The 13,651-nt window shown below is 43.2% G+C and overlaps 1 protein-coding gene across 1 annotated transcript; it reads left to right on the top strand.

The window, feature by feature from the left end:
- Positions 1 to 341: 341 nt before the first annotated feature.
- Positions 342 to 9,380, top strand: LOC121930333 (C-type lectin lectoxin-Thr1-like). The gene is made up of 6 exons (XM_042466515.1): positions 342 to 465; positions 1,271 to 1,343; positions 4,006 to 4,103; positions 5,274 to 5,420; positions 7,012 to 7,123; positions 9,174 to 9,380. The coding sequence occupies exons 1-6, from the start codon at positions 463 to 465 to the stop codon at positions 9,242 to 9,244; spliced, it is 504 nt and encodes a 167-aa protein (XP_042322449.1). The 5' UTR covers positions 342 to 462; the 3' UTR covers positions 9,245 to 9,380.
- Positions 9,381 to 13,651: the final 4,271 nt, after the last annotated feature.

The raw sequence follows: 13,651 nt of genomic DNA, 5'->3' as shown, positions 1-13,651 counted from the left end.
AACTACCCTTCCTCTGCAACTACCCTTGAATAGGGTTGGAGTGGACTGAGCTTGCGGTCTCTTTCAACTCTATAATTCTATGATTCTATGAGTTTGGGTCTCCATCTCATGGGAGTACTTCAGTTGTGGATTCCTGCCTGGCAAGGGATTGGATTAACTGGTGCTTCCAGTCCCTTCAAGCTCTCTGAGTCTATGGTTTTATGGATCTCCATGGCTCTTTTCCAGTTCATTTGTACTTTCAGGTGCCTGGGTCATTGCTCACTGATGGGACAAAGAAAAGGAACCTTGGTGAGCCCTTGGGTTGCATAAGAGCTATTTGATGACAGTGTCACAGTGATATGCCACTCCTTTGCTTATAGTGTATAAAAGATGTGAGAGGGCTACAAAACCAAGAAGTCAAGCTTGGCATTCCATCCACCAAAGAGGAAAAGAGACAGATATACAGACAAGGTGAGTACCCCAATGGTATGTATTTATTTATTCAGAATATTTATATCCTGCTCTTCAGCCACAAAGGCTCTCAGAGCAGAATTCAGACTGAAAAATCATGCTATGATTTTCTTTTTAAACTCTTCCACTCCTCTGATAGATGCTTAATGGTACAAAATTCTCATCAGGGTTTCAAAGGGGGTTAAGATGCACACATCTTTTGGAGAGGTGAGATGGAATATTTCTGACTTTGAAATCTAGACAAGCGTTTGAACAACAGGATGAATTGGGAAAGAGGGATTTTTACATCCTCTACATATTTTTTAAAGAAAAGATCCTAAACCAAGAGCAACTTAGAGTTTATACCAACCAGAATACTTTCAGTTGCTCCTGGAGTATTCTGACCCCAGAGCTGCCATCTTATATTTGTGCTTTTTATTTAACCCAACTAAATGTGACACACTATATTTATACCGGTTGAAATCCATTTTGTTTGTTTTGGCCCAGATTTCCAATCCATTAGGGTCATTTTGAGATCTGAACTCATATTTTGAAATATTAGCTACTCCTCCAAACTTAATGTTATCTGCAAGTCTGATAATTACAACTTCTATTCCATCTTCCACGCCATGTAGAACGATGTTGAACAATGCCTAGTCCAAGACAGATCCCAAAGGCACTAGCCACTAAACTCAGGGTAAACAGTAGCCTTTTACTCTCACATTGGAAAAAACATGAAAGTACAGTACTGTGTTTTTGTAGAATGTTGCAAACTGGATAAGGAACAGGAAAATAACTCTGTGGAAGTAATAAACTCTGTACCAACTATGCTCTCCTGCAGGTGCAAATGGGGTCAGATTCTCGCTCCCATTTCTCTCCTTTTCAATTCTTGGTCATCACTTTTCTCCTGCAAGGTATGGCTCTATTGAGTTTCTCCAACACAACCGAGACTGCGACCACACTGCATAACTAATGCAGCTTGGCACTGCTTTATCTCTGATGGCTCCATGCTACAGGAACCTGGGGTTTGGATTTTGTTGTGGCACCAGAGCGCTCTGATAGAGAAGGCTCTCGCTGAACTACAAATCCCAGAACTCCATAGATTGACACCACTTTAGCTCCAATCTATGGAATTCTGGGATTTGTAGTTCAGATAATTCTGCAGTGTAGATGCAGCCTTCTTACAAAGTAAGAAGTAAGACAGGATAGCTAAATAGTAAAATCATGGGGTTTGCAGTCAAAAGATCCCAGGTTCAATATGTGGAACCTCTCATCTGGAAGAGGGGTCAGTTAATTTGGGAGGATTTTTAAACTGTGCAATGAATTCCTAACTATGAAGTTTATCCCATGGAGGAATAAATTGATTTACCTCTACTCAGCTTAAATTGTAATTGGGGTGGCATCCTGATATTATCACAAGGTTTTTGCCACCTAATTTGTCACCCGAATACAGCCTGGGTCCATCCCCGCTTCCAGGAGCGCTCCTCGCAGCTCTTTTTGCATATGGGAGTTTTGTGAGTCACAAAAATGGCTGTCAGAGTACTCCTGGAAGCGGCGATGGACCCGGGATGTATTTGGGCGGCAAATTAGGCAGCAAAAACCTTGTGATACTATCAGGGTGCCACCTGAATTAAGATTTAAGTCGGGTAGAGGTAAATCAATTTATTAAGCCATGGGATAAGCTCCTATATTGGGTCCAGCCTACTTACGGGATTGCCTCCGTCCATATAATCCACCCTGCAATCTTAGGTCCTCTGGAACAAACTTATTACAGCCAATAAAGACCAGGCTGGCTATGGTCACCCAGAGGATGTCTTCATCTGTCTCTATCAAATTATGGAATGGCCTGCCGGAGGACATCTGACCTATCACTAAACTTGACAGTTTTAAAAAGGCTGTCAAGACAGATCTTTTCCAAGAGACCTTCCCTGAATGATTGGCCCAGTTGCCCCCACTGATATGGATTGTTCTAATGACTGCCCATGATGTCTTGTTCTTGTTGCTACTAATTTTAACTATATTTTATTATAGTTTTGTTGTATTGTGGGGTCGTTTTAACGAGGGATGGAATATTGGGATTTATTTTATTGTGCTGTACGGTTTTTATGGATGTAAGCCACCTTGATCTTATTGAAGAGGCAGGATAGAAATAATAATAATAATAATAATAATAATAATAATAATAATGGAGCAAGCTTATTTTCTGCTGTTCCAGAGACTTGGACACAGAGCAATGAGTCCAAACTACAGGAAACGCTATTCCAGCTCAACGTTAGGAAGAATGTCCTGATAGTAAGAGCTGTTCGACAGTGAAATATGCTGCCTTATAGTACAGTATAGTGGAGTTCTTTTTATTGTTGTTGTTGTTATTATTATTATTATTATACTTTATTTATGTAGCACGGTAGATTTACACAGTGCTGTACATACAATCAGAATTATTATATTTCACTAAGAACTGAGACTGACTCAAAAACAACACAAGTAGTTTGAAGTTCAAACAAAGTTTACTACTGGCTTTAATCTATACAGTCGCCCCTTTGAACTCGTGGGTATCCATTCCAGACCCCTCCACAAGTTTGAAATATAGAGCACATTCAAGCCCCATAGGCTTGAATGGGGCGCGTGAATGCAGAGCATGTGCCGCAGGGGCACCCCCCATTAAGTTTAATAGTGGTCTCCCCTCCAAGGATTTCCAAGTCTGCACATTTCAAGTCCATGAACTTGGAGGGGCAACTGTACTGTATATACAGAGAGGCTATATCTTAATCTAGCTAGTGAATAGTTCAGGTTAAGAAAAAAAATATTTATCCCACCATCTTTCCAAAGAAAGTTCATGGAGAAGGAAGATGGAGGACCCAACAGGGCAGGAGAAAATCTTTGAAAAAGAGGGAGTGACCTAAGTCACATGATGAGTTTAAATTCAAGAGAGGAGGGGTTGCATGCAGGAAATCCCTATCTATATGAGAAGGGGAAAAGAGAATGCAGCATCTTCTAACAGCAAGAAGGTTAAACACATGGCAAAAAATGCCCCTGCTAATTCTTCTCTCGATATCTCCAAAACACTTTGGACTGTGCTGTTCCAACTAATTTGGGCAAATCTGATCCTCGTCTGGGACTGGTAAGCATCATAGTGAAACACCTCAATTCACTTTGGATGCATCTACACTATAGAAATGATACCACTTTAAGTGCTGTAGCTCCAAGCTATGGAATCCTGGGAATGGTAGGTTTTATAAGGACTTCAGCCTTTTCTGCCAAAGAGTGATGGTGCTTCACCAAATTACAAATCCCTGGATTCTGTGGAGTCATTGCTGTTACAATGATGTGAAGCAACATTATCTCTACTGTGTAGGCGCACCCTTTTCTGCTCAGGATTTATCGCACAGGGTTTCACTGCCAAATGAATAACTGTTGCCTCGTGAGTAATAATTTAACCAAGTGAGCTGTTAGGTGTAAAGAATGCAGCGTAAATGAATTGCAATGAATGGAATGCAATGAACTGAGCAACGTACATGGAGTTTAAAAATGCTGAAATACAACCATTTCTTCATCCCTGGCCACATCTTCCTGCAGTCAGAGACGTTGTTTCCTGTCCTGTTGGTTGGATATCACATAAGAGCACTTGCTTTGGCTTATTCAAGAAACCGATGATGAATTGGTATGACGCAGAGGTAAGACATGCTTTACGGAACATTTGCTCCATCAAAACACAAAGCCCCGTTTTTTGCTATTGAACTTAAAGGACAGCATATACACTGCAGAATTCAGGCAGTTTGACACCACTTTAACTGCCATGGTTGAAAGCTATGGCGTTCTGGGATGTGTAGGTTTGTGATATATTTTTCCTTCTCTGTCAGAGAGTTCTGGCACCCACAACAAACTACAGATCCCAGGATTCCATAGGATGGAGCCATGACAGTTAAAGCTGTGTCAAACTGCAAACAGCAATTCAGTTTTTAATCTGTATTGTTTTTTTAAAACCATTGGCCCAGGACAGATGGGCTCTTTGTAACATGGCGGTGGCGCAACTAGGGTTAGGGACCGCATGGCAACCGCATGATCCCTAATCTGAGCATGGACTGGCGGTGCTACAATGGCGGCCATTGTGACATAATGGACGCATAGCATCCTCACGTTGCGCCACACAAGCGACGCCACGAGTGTCCTGTTGGATCTGCAAATATCAAAACCACAAATATGGAGGGATGAGTATATTATTACTAATAATAAATAATAATAATAGTAATGTTTATTTATCATGCCCTTTCCACCAAAGGGCGGTAGATCAAAACATATACATAAAAAACGAATGATAAAACGCCACACTACAAAATACTAAAATACTAAAATAATATACTTATATGCTAAAAACAAAGTCAGACAAAAGAATAACAACGACCACCTGAGGATAGTATTAGTGAGTCCTCTGCGCTCAATAGACTAAGAATAGCAGCTCCATTTATATACCGCAACAAGCTGGGAACTCATTTTAGCGACCTCAAAAGGAGGCAAGCCTGAGTTGACCTTGAGCCCCTGACTGGAATTGAACTCGCAGCCTTATGGTTTTGACTGAGTGGATGCAGTACAGGCATTTAACCACTGCGCCACCAGGCCTCCTAAACACTAAACAAGCCCCTTCTGGCTAAACAAATGAGGTATTTTTTATCTGCTACAAAACCCCAGTGTCAACCATTAATGATCAATAAAATCTTTTGCACCAGTGGCTTTTTGAAGCCTTAATATCAAATAAACTTCTTCAGGAGGCCTGGACTGGAAACGTACACTGCAGTGTTCAACCTGTTTCTTTAAGCCAACAGCTCTTTCTCTTTCTTGCTTCTCAGACAGCATGCCAGGTTAAGTTCCAGGAGAGCCATCTTGCATCCTTGCTCAATGAGGATGAGATGAGGGCCGTATCCTCTTTCATCAAGATGAACCACAAAACAGTGGGTCACATCTGGATTGGACTGCAGGATATTGGATGGGAATCGGTGAGCTGATGAAGTACACGCGAATGCAATCTGGGAGTCTTAGTGGACCACAAGCTGAACATGTGTCTTGTTCAGCTTGTGTGATGTGGCAGCTAAAAATGCCAACATGATTCTGCAGCAATAAGATAACAGTGTCTCCACTGTTAAAGGATATAATGGTGTCTATTCTATTCTGCCTTGGTGAGATTTCACCTGGAATCCTGTTCCAGTTCTGGGCACCACAATTCAAAAAGGATGTGGACAGGTTGGAGCATTTCCAGAGGACAGTGACCAAAATGGTGAAGGGTCTGGAAACCATGAAGTCCTCTGAGGAGTGGCTGAGGGATCTGAGTATGTTTAGCCTAGAGGAGAGGTAAAGGGGGGACATGATAGCCCTGTTAAATATTTGAAGGGATGTCATGTTGAGGATGGAGCAAGCTTGTTTTCTGCTGCTCCAGAGGCTAGGACACCTAGCTACATTCAAGCTACAGGAAAGAAGATTCTACATAAACACTGGAAATGGGCTGCCTATGAAGATGGTGGACTCTCTTTCTTTGGAGGTTTTTCAACAGAAGCTCGATGACCATCTGTCCCAGCGAAGGCTTTGATGGTTGTCTTCCTATATGGCAGAAAGGGGCTGGAGTGATGGCCCTTGGGGTCTCTTCGGACTCTAGTATTCTGTGAGCCTATGAAGCTTCTCCTCCTTATCAGTCTTCAGACTTAGACCAAGGACCTGTATTCCTGTGATCTCTGGGATAGTGAAATGACCCTGGCAGCTGAATAGCAGGGCCAGGCTGAAACTCTCAGAGGTTGTGCAGACCAGCAAGAAAAGCCGGCCTGGGGATGGAGTTGGGGTGTAGCATCCATATGACGCACGCCCTGGCTCTGACCCCAGGCTGGCATGATGCCGCGCACCACACTACATGGCATGCAGCATCACGGCATTCCTCTGGCACAACATCCACATGACACAGCATTGAAGAAGCACCGTAAAGCCACGGCACCACAGCTATTGTGCCCTGGAAAGGCCAGATTGGGGCTGCGGCATGCAGTTGCTGCTGCCCCAATCTGGCTGTAAATGGGTGGCTGGAGGCCGTCCCTAAGGGACAGTCTGTGCAGCCCCTCAGTTTCCCCAAAACTGTTGTCTTTTAACTTAGCTTTATGAGATGGTTGAGTGCAGGCTCCTTATTTTTCAGTATAAAAGGTGGAACTCTGACTCTGCAATTTTCCATTCCTTGCCATGCTTTTAGTGTCATTGTCCCTAGTTCACCAGGTTTTTGGCAGTCCTCCAAACAATGCTTGCAAAAGATGGAATATTTTTCCTTCTGCCATAGTTTGTCGGCTTCAAACTATTGAATGTGGTGGCCTATTGGGTTTTAACAAGACATGCACGCCATTCCCTCCAACTGTCCTGGTTTGGAAGGGACAGTCCTGATAAATCCTATATTGTCCCACTTTCCCAGCTGCTTTTAAAATGCTCCAGTTATTCTCTCATCATAGGTTTTAGCATCTGTAAATCCTAATTCCCACAAGTCCAGGAAAACATGATCACTCCCACTTAAGCATCCCTAAACAGGTTGGATTTTATGTTTTATTTTTGCTCTGTACCCAGGTAAGGAATTGGCAATGGAAAGATATGTCTCCTGTCTCCTACATACCTTGGGCACCTGGACAACCCAGTAATAGACCTAAAAGGGGGAACTGTGCAGAATTGTATTCTAAAGGTGAGGAGAAGGTTTGATTGCAAAGAACTGTGCATCTGTTGCTTAGTATTACAGCATTCACTGGGGAATTCCTTGTCTCTGCTTTTTAAACTCACACATAAGAATGAAAAGTTGTCAAAACACACACACACACACACACACACCCTTTGTTTTCTCTTTTGGGTATGTTTAGAACCATTCTTACCATTTTCTCTATGATTTTTCACATTTCAGGACTTTTGATGCTGTTGCTGTAGTTGCGAACATTCACAAAATTTCTTTTGTGCAAAATACAGTGTTGCTTCACACAGACACAAAAACACCACAAGGTTTTGTTGTTTGCTTGTTGCAATTGCTGCCTCATTATTGTTGTCGTTCTGTGCCTTCACATTGGCTCCGACTTATAGCAACCTTCTCCTAGGGTTGAATTGTTCAAAGGCTATTTCCCAGATTTGTTCAGAGGGGTTTTTCCTTTGCCTTCCTCTCAAGCCGAGAGAGTATGACTTGTCCAAAGTTACCAAGTAGGTCTCTGTGTCTGAGCAAAAATTAAAACTCTGGTCTCCAGTCTGCATGGGCTAAAAGACCTGTTTCTCCCCCAGTTCTGGCATCATGCTATTTGGACCACACACATCCCAAACCTCAGGCAGTCTGAAGGATAACTGGCACATTCTGCCCCAGAAATGGGGTATAACACTCTTAAAACAGTTTTGAAAAACTTACCCGTTACTCCAGATTTTCTGGGAAGATCCAGAGCCCTCTGTGGACCAAAAGGCCTGTTTCCCCACCACCATCACCATTCTGGCATCATCCTATTCAGACAATGTACATCCCAAACTAGTCTGGATGATGGCTGACATATTCTACCCCAGAAATGGCGTGTTGCACCCTTAAAAAAGTTTTTAAAAACTTACCCACTACTCTGGATCTTCCAGGAAGATTTTCTGTTCTTGCACCATGGAGGCTGTCTGCACAGGCACTGCCTGGCATTGCCATAGGTCTCTTGCTCTGAGGTCAGCGCATGGCGCCCAGCCATGTGATCAGGCTGGGTGCATTGTTCTAACCTCAGAATCGAGTGACCAATGGAAGATATGGATACACTGGACACCTGAGCAGGATGTCCATGCAGACAGACAGCGCATGGAGGACCAAGTAACGGGAAGAGGTTGGACCAGCTGCATGGCCAAGATACTCCAGATGGCCCCTGGAGTATCCTGGCCCATGCAGATAGGACCCAAGTCCAATACTCAAACGACTATACTGCACTGACTCTTTAAAATAGTTCTACTGAATCAATGGCTGAGTGGCTAGTCAACACATAGGTAAATCTGACTGTTTCAGTGTTTTTATTCTAGTCAGGAGTAACAATAAGATTCAAGCTGCTCTCTGCTTTAACGTTTCCATGTCTCCATGTTTCCAGGAGTATAATGTGTAGATGAAGGGAAGTGCTAATGCCACTGTATTCTGCTTGGGCCAGGCCTCACCTGGAATACTGTGTCCAACAGCTCTGGGTACCACAATTCAAGAAGGATGTGGACAAGATGGAACATATCCCAAGGAGGGCAACCAAAATGGTGGAAAATCTGGAAACCACCAAGCCCTCTGAGGAGAGCCTTAGGGAACTGGGTATGTTTAGCCTGGGGAAGAGAAGGTTAAGAGGTGACATGATAGCCAATATTTGAAGGGGTTTCATATTAAAGGTGGAGCAAGCTTGTTTTATGCTGCTCCAGAGACTACGACCTGGAGCAATAGATGCAAAATACAAGAAAAGACATTCCACCCAAATCTTAGGAGGAACTTCTTAACAGACAGAGCTGTTTGACAGTGGAATAACACACTCCTTTAGAGAGCAGTGGAGTGTCCTTCTTTGAAGGTTTTTAAACAGAGGCTGGATGGTCATCTGTTGGGGATGCTTTGAGTCTGTGTTCCTGCTTGGAAGGCCATTGGACTCAAAGGCATTTGGCACTTCTTCCAGTTCTATGATGCTATTCTATGTTGTTTTACCAGAAGATGTTATTTCAGCTAGAAGGCAATAGCAGGTCTGCTGACCTAATCTCTCTGTTTTTCCCTGCAGATTACATGCAATGGAGTGATGATGACTGTGATTTAAAACATGCCTATCTATGCCGATTTTCACGATTCTGAAGGCAGCAATAGATTGACACTTGGAGGGTGAAACTCACCTGGAGGCAACTATCTCTGGTGGTGGACTGAGCCCTTCTGTTATCTATATGCCAAGGCTATACCACCATAGAGGGGTTATGGATCAGACTCTCGTTTCTCTGGGTTGGGTCACCAATAAAATAAATTCTCTTCCAAAAGTTCTTCCCTGTCTTTAGTTCTTTGTGGGTTTTTCGTGCTATGTGGCCATTTTCTGGAAAAGTTTATTCCTGAGGTTTTGCTGGCATCTTCAGAGAATGCTGACATGAAAATGAGTGGGGTAGAATCATAGAGTTGGAAGAGACCGCAAGGGCCATCCAGTCCAACCCCATTCTCCCATGCAGGAAATCTCAATCAAATCATCCCCGCCAGATGGCCATCCAGCCTCTGTTTAAAGACTTCCAAGGAAGGAGACTCCACTATAATCCCTGAGGAAGGAGTGTGTTCCACTGTCGAACAGGAAGTTCCTCCTAATGATGAGATGGAATCTCTTTTTCTGTAGCTTGCATCCATTGGTTGAGAGGAAGTGATTTACATGTTCATCTATGTGTCCGTGTGTTGCTGAATGGCAAGGTATCAGGGTGGGAGGATATGCAGGAGGATATGTCTGTCTGTTTCATTAGCAATCCATTGCCTGCTGGGAAAACCTCTGACCCTGGGTGATGTCCATCTGCATGTGCTGAGTCTTGATTTTGGTGTGTTTTGGGACTAGTAGACAAACTTTGTTTACTTTCAAGGTTTCTCCTTTCCTGTTGAAGTTGCCATTCAACAACAGACCGACACACAGATTAACATGTAAATCTTTTCCTCTCAACCAAATGGAAGGCTTTCTCCCAGTCCCACCACCATCATAGAATCATAGAGTTGGAAGACACCCCAAGGGCCATCAAGTCATGCAAAAATACACAACCAAAACACCCCTGCAAAATGACATCCAGCCTATGTCTAACTCCCAAGAGGTCCAAAGACACTCCAAAGCAACATCTCCCTCTGTCAAGCAGCTCTTAACATGAGGAGGTTCTTCCTAATGCTGAGGTGTTTTCCTATAACTTGAATCCGTTGCTCAGTGTCCTAGTTTCAGGACCTGCAGGGGGAATTTTTTCTTTATCTTCAGTATGATATCCCTTCAAATATGTCAACACAGCTTTCATATCACCCCTTAACCTTCTCATCTCCAGGCTAAACTTACCCAGCTCCCTAAGTCTCTCTTCATAGGGCATGGTTTCCTTCACCATTTTATTCGCCCTCCTTTGGACACATTCCAGTTTCTCAACATCCTCCTTGAATTGTGGTGCCCAGAACTGGACACAGTACTCCTGGTGAGGACTGACCAAAGCAGAATAGAGTGGTACTATGACAATGGATGGCACAAGTATCTCAGCTGGCAGAGGAGAGTGGCCAGGGTTTTGGGGGGGATAAACAGAAGTGACAGACTCATTGGGTGTTCACCTGCCTCTGAGGTGTCTCCCAGTGTGGTCCACAGCTCCTGCACCTGCCTAGTAATGCTTCTGCTCCCAAATAAAATAATTTTTCCTACAGTCCCAAAATAGTACAGCAGAGAATGAAACATGTCAAGAGGTATGCTTCTCATCCCTATCTCTTTAGACTGAAGGATCAAGAGTTCTTTGCTTTTTGTCACCTGATAAGTATCTATCTGTAAATCCTTTTTATCAAGTTCTGGTCACCTAAGCTTCCAGCCCCTGAATCATGGTCAAGTGCCAACAAGCAATGTTAGCATCTACTCACAGGCCCAAGAAAGTATCCATGGATCAATATTTTCTCATCTATTGGCTGTGATACACACAAAGAAGCTCTCTTCTAAGTGTGAACAGTCTTTTCTTCTTCTTTCTTCTCTAATCCACTCACAAATACATCTGCAATTTTACATACAGTTGTGACACGACCAGTTCAGTCCCTTTAAACATGTGTTTATCTTTGTCCTTTCTCTGATCCAGAACAAGTAAAAAACATACATTTCAATTGAAAGTGAATTGAAAGACACTGCTGTGTTAGTCTGGAAAACGAGTCTGCAGATGGCTCTTGTAGCACCTTTGAGGATAACTGAAGTTGGTGACAAAAAAGTGAGGAAGATGTATGGCAGAATTGGGTTGGATTGCATGGCTTTTGGGGAGGGGGTCTCTTCCAATTCTAGGATTCCATGATTTTATGATTCCGGAACCAGAAAACATCTGGTAATATAAAAAAAATAAAATCTGGTGAAAGAAAAGAAAATGGACAGAATTCCAACATCCACCAGAGAGGAAGACATCTTGCTTTCCTCAAAGAGGGGCCGACCTATCCAGGATACCTCACTTTTGTTTCTTGGCATCTTGGGAGCTTTTGCAAGGTTTCACATCATGTGAGCAGGCTATAATACTCCATCCATGCAGTTCTTTTGGGTTTCCACTTCTAAACTCCCCCTCCCTGACCGGAAGGCAAAATTCTAACACCGGAAGATCAGCTCCAGTGGAAATGGGGTCTCCCAGATTTTATGCTTTGTTTCATTTGAATTAATGTTTACCTTAGTCTGTCTGTATCAATTAGAAAGCCACTCACAAGAAATACATTAAACCTTTCTTTAGTCTAAAGCTGCTTGTGAGACCACTTTGGGAAGGTAGATTGGGATGTCGTTTGTCCCCCCCCCCTTCCCACCCCTAGTATCACTTGAATAGCAGAATGGAATGATACATTTTATTTATTTATTTATTTATTTATTTATTTATTTATATCCCGCTCTTTTCCCAGGACTGGGACTCAGAGCGGCTTTACAGCAATTAAAAAACAAACAAACAAACAGAAAGTACAATTAAAACATTTTAAAAATAAATAGATAAATGACATGCATTAAACAGAATGATTTAACTAGTCCAACATTCCTGCCTGTTCTTATAGTGATTCCTTAAATTCCTGTTTGAACAGGTAGGTCTTCACCTGCCATTGGAAAGCCATCAAGGAGGGAGCTGTTCTTCTTTCCCTGGGCAGGGAGTTCCAGAGTCTAGGGGCAGCCGCTGAGAAGGCCTTCTCTCATGTCCCCACCAAACGTGTTTGTGAAGGTGTTGGGATGGTGAGAAGGGCTTCTCCAGAGGATCTCAGAGTCCGGGCAGGTTCATACCGGGAGAAACGGTGTGCCAAATAATGTGGACCTGAGCCATGTAGGGCTTTGTAGGATATAACCAGTACCTTGAATTGTGCCCGGGAACGAACTGGCAGCCAATGAAGCTGTTTCAACAGGGGAGTTGTATGGGCTCTATAATCGGCGCCTGTTAACAGCCTGGCAGCAGCTCTTTAAACCAGTTGAATTTTCTGAACACTTTTCAAAGGCAGTCCTATGTAGATATATATATATACATATATCCTTGACCTCACTGAATCCAAAGTCATCTATAAATATAAGGAGAATATGTGTATATATATATATATGTGTGTGTGTGTGCGCACGCACACACAATGTGGCTCCAATACTGTGGAACCTAGATATTGAGTGCATGGCATGGATGGGCATCTCAGGATCCTTTTGTTCTTAAAATTGATTTAATAATTAATTTTTTATTTAAAAAATTAACCTGGTGAAAAACAGACTGCAAGCTGGAGTAACATTTTAATCATTAAGGCGCATTACAGCAGCAGCCAAACCAGGCGACTCCTCCGTGCTGCAAAGAAGAAGTGCCAAAATGGCGCTTCTCTTTGCGGCACACATATGACACCGCAAGGCACCAATGGCGCACTCACAGCGTCATATGTGCTGCGCGACATGCGTATGCAGTGCATCCGCTACGTAAAGATGATGGCCCCCATGTGGAATGGGCACCGCCACTTTGTACGGACTGGGTCCGTATTAGGGTTAGGGTTAGTTTCCAACCCTAATACGGACTCAATCCATACTTTATGCCCATCTGTAACAGGCCTATGACACCTCTGAGTTTCTCTAGGAACAAAATTGGAGTTATGTCTGGGAAGGTTCATTTTTCCACAGGGCCTCCTGGAATTCCATTTGATGCTTCCCTCTGCAGGGCTTCAAACTCTTCAAACAGCTGAGCAACATGTTTAGTTTTTTGTGGGGTTTTCAGGCTACGTGAGCATGTTCTAGAACAGCTTATTCCTGATGTTTCACCAGCATCTGTGGCTGGTATCTTCAGAGAATGCTGGCATAGAAAAGAGTGGGACATACCCAGACACACACTGTGTGACCCTGGGTAGGGAGGAGTGATTTCCATGTTAATCTGTGTATTGTTCTGTTGTTGACTGGCAAGACCTCAGGTGGGAGGATATGCAAAGAGGAATTGTGTCTGTTTAATTAGAGATCCATTGTCTGCTGGGAAGGAATAAAATCTTCTGGAACATGGCCACAGAGCCCGAAAAACCCACAAAAAACTAGGGATGGGGGCCATGAAT

Source organism: Sceloporus undulatus, chromosome 5 (genome assembly GCF_019175285.1).
Source record: "Sceloporus undulatus isolate JIND9_A2432 ecotype Alabama chromosome 5, SceUnd_v1.1, whole genome shotgun sequence".
NCBI lineage: Eukaryota > Metazoa > Chordata > Lepidosauria > Squamata > Phrynosomatidae > Sceloporus > Sceloporus undulatus.
This window is presented reverse-complemented; position numbering and strand designations above follow the sequence as displayed.

Coding starts and splice junctions, on each gene's coding strand:
- LOC121930333 (XM_042466515.1), top strand. Junction 4,104..5,273: donor TGAATTGGTATGACGCAGAG/GTAAGACATGCT, acceptor CTTGCTTCTCAG/ACAGCATGCCAGGTTAAGTT. Junction 7,124..9,173: donor TGCAGAATTGTATTCTAAAG/GTGAGGAGAAGG, acceptor TTTTCCCTGCAG/ATTACATGCAATGGAGTGAT.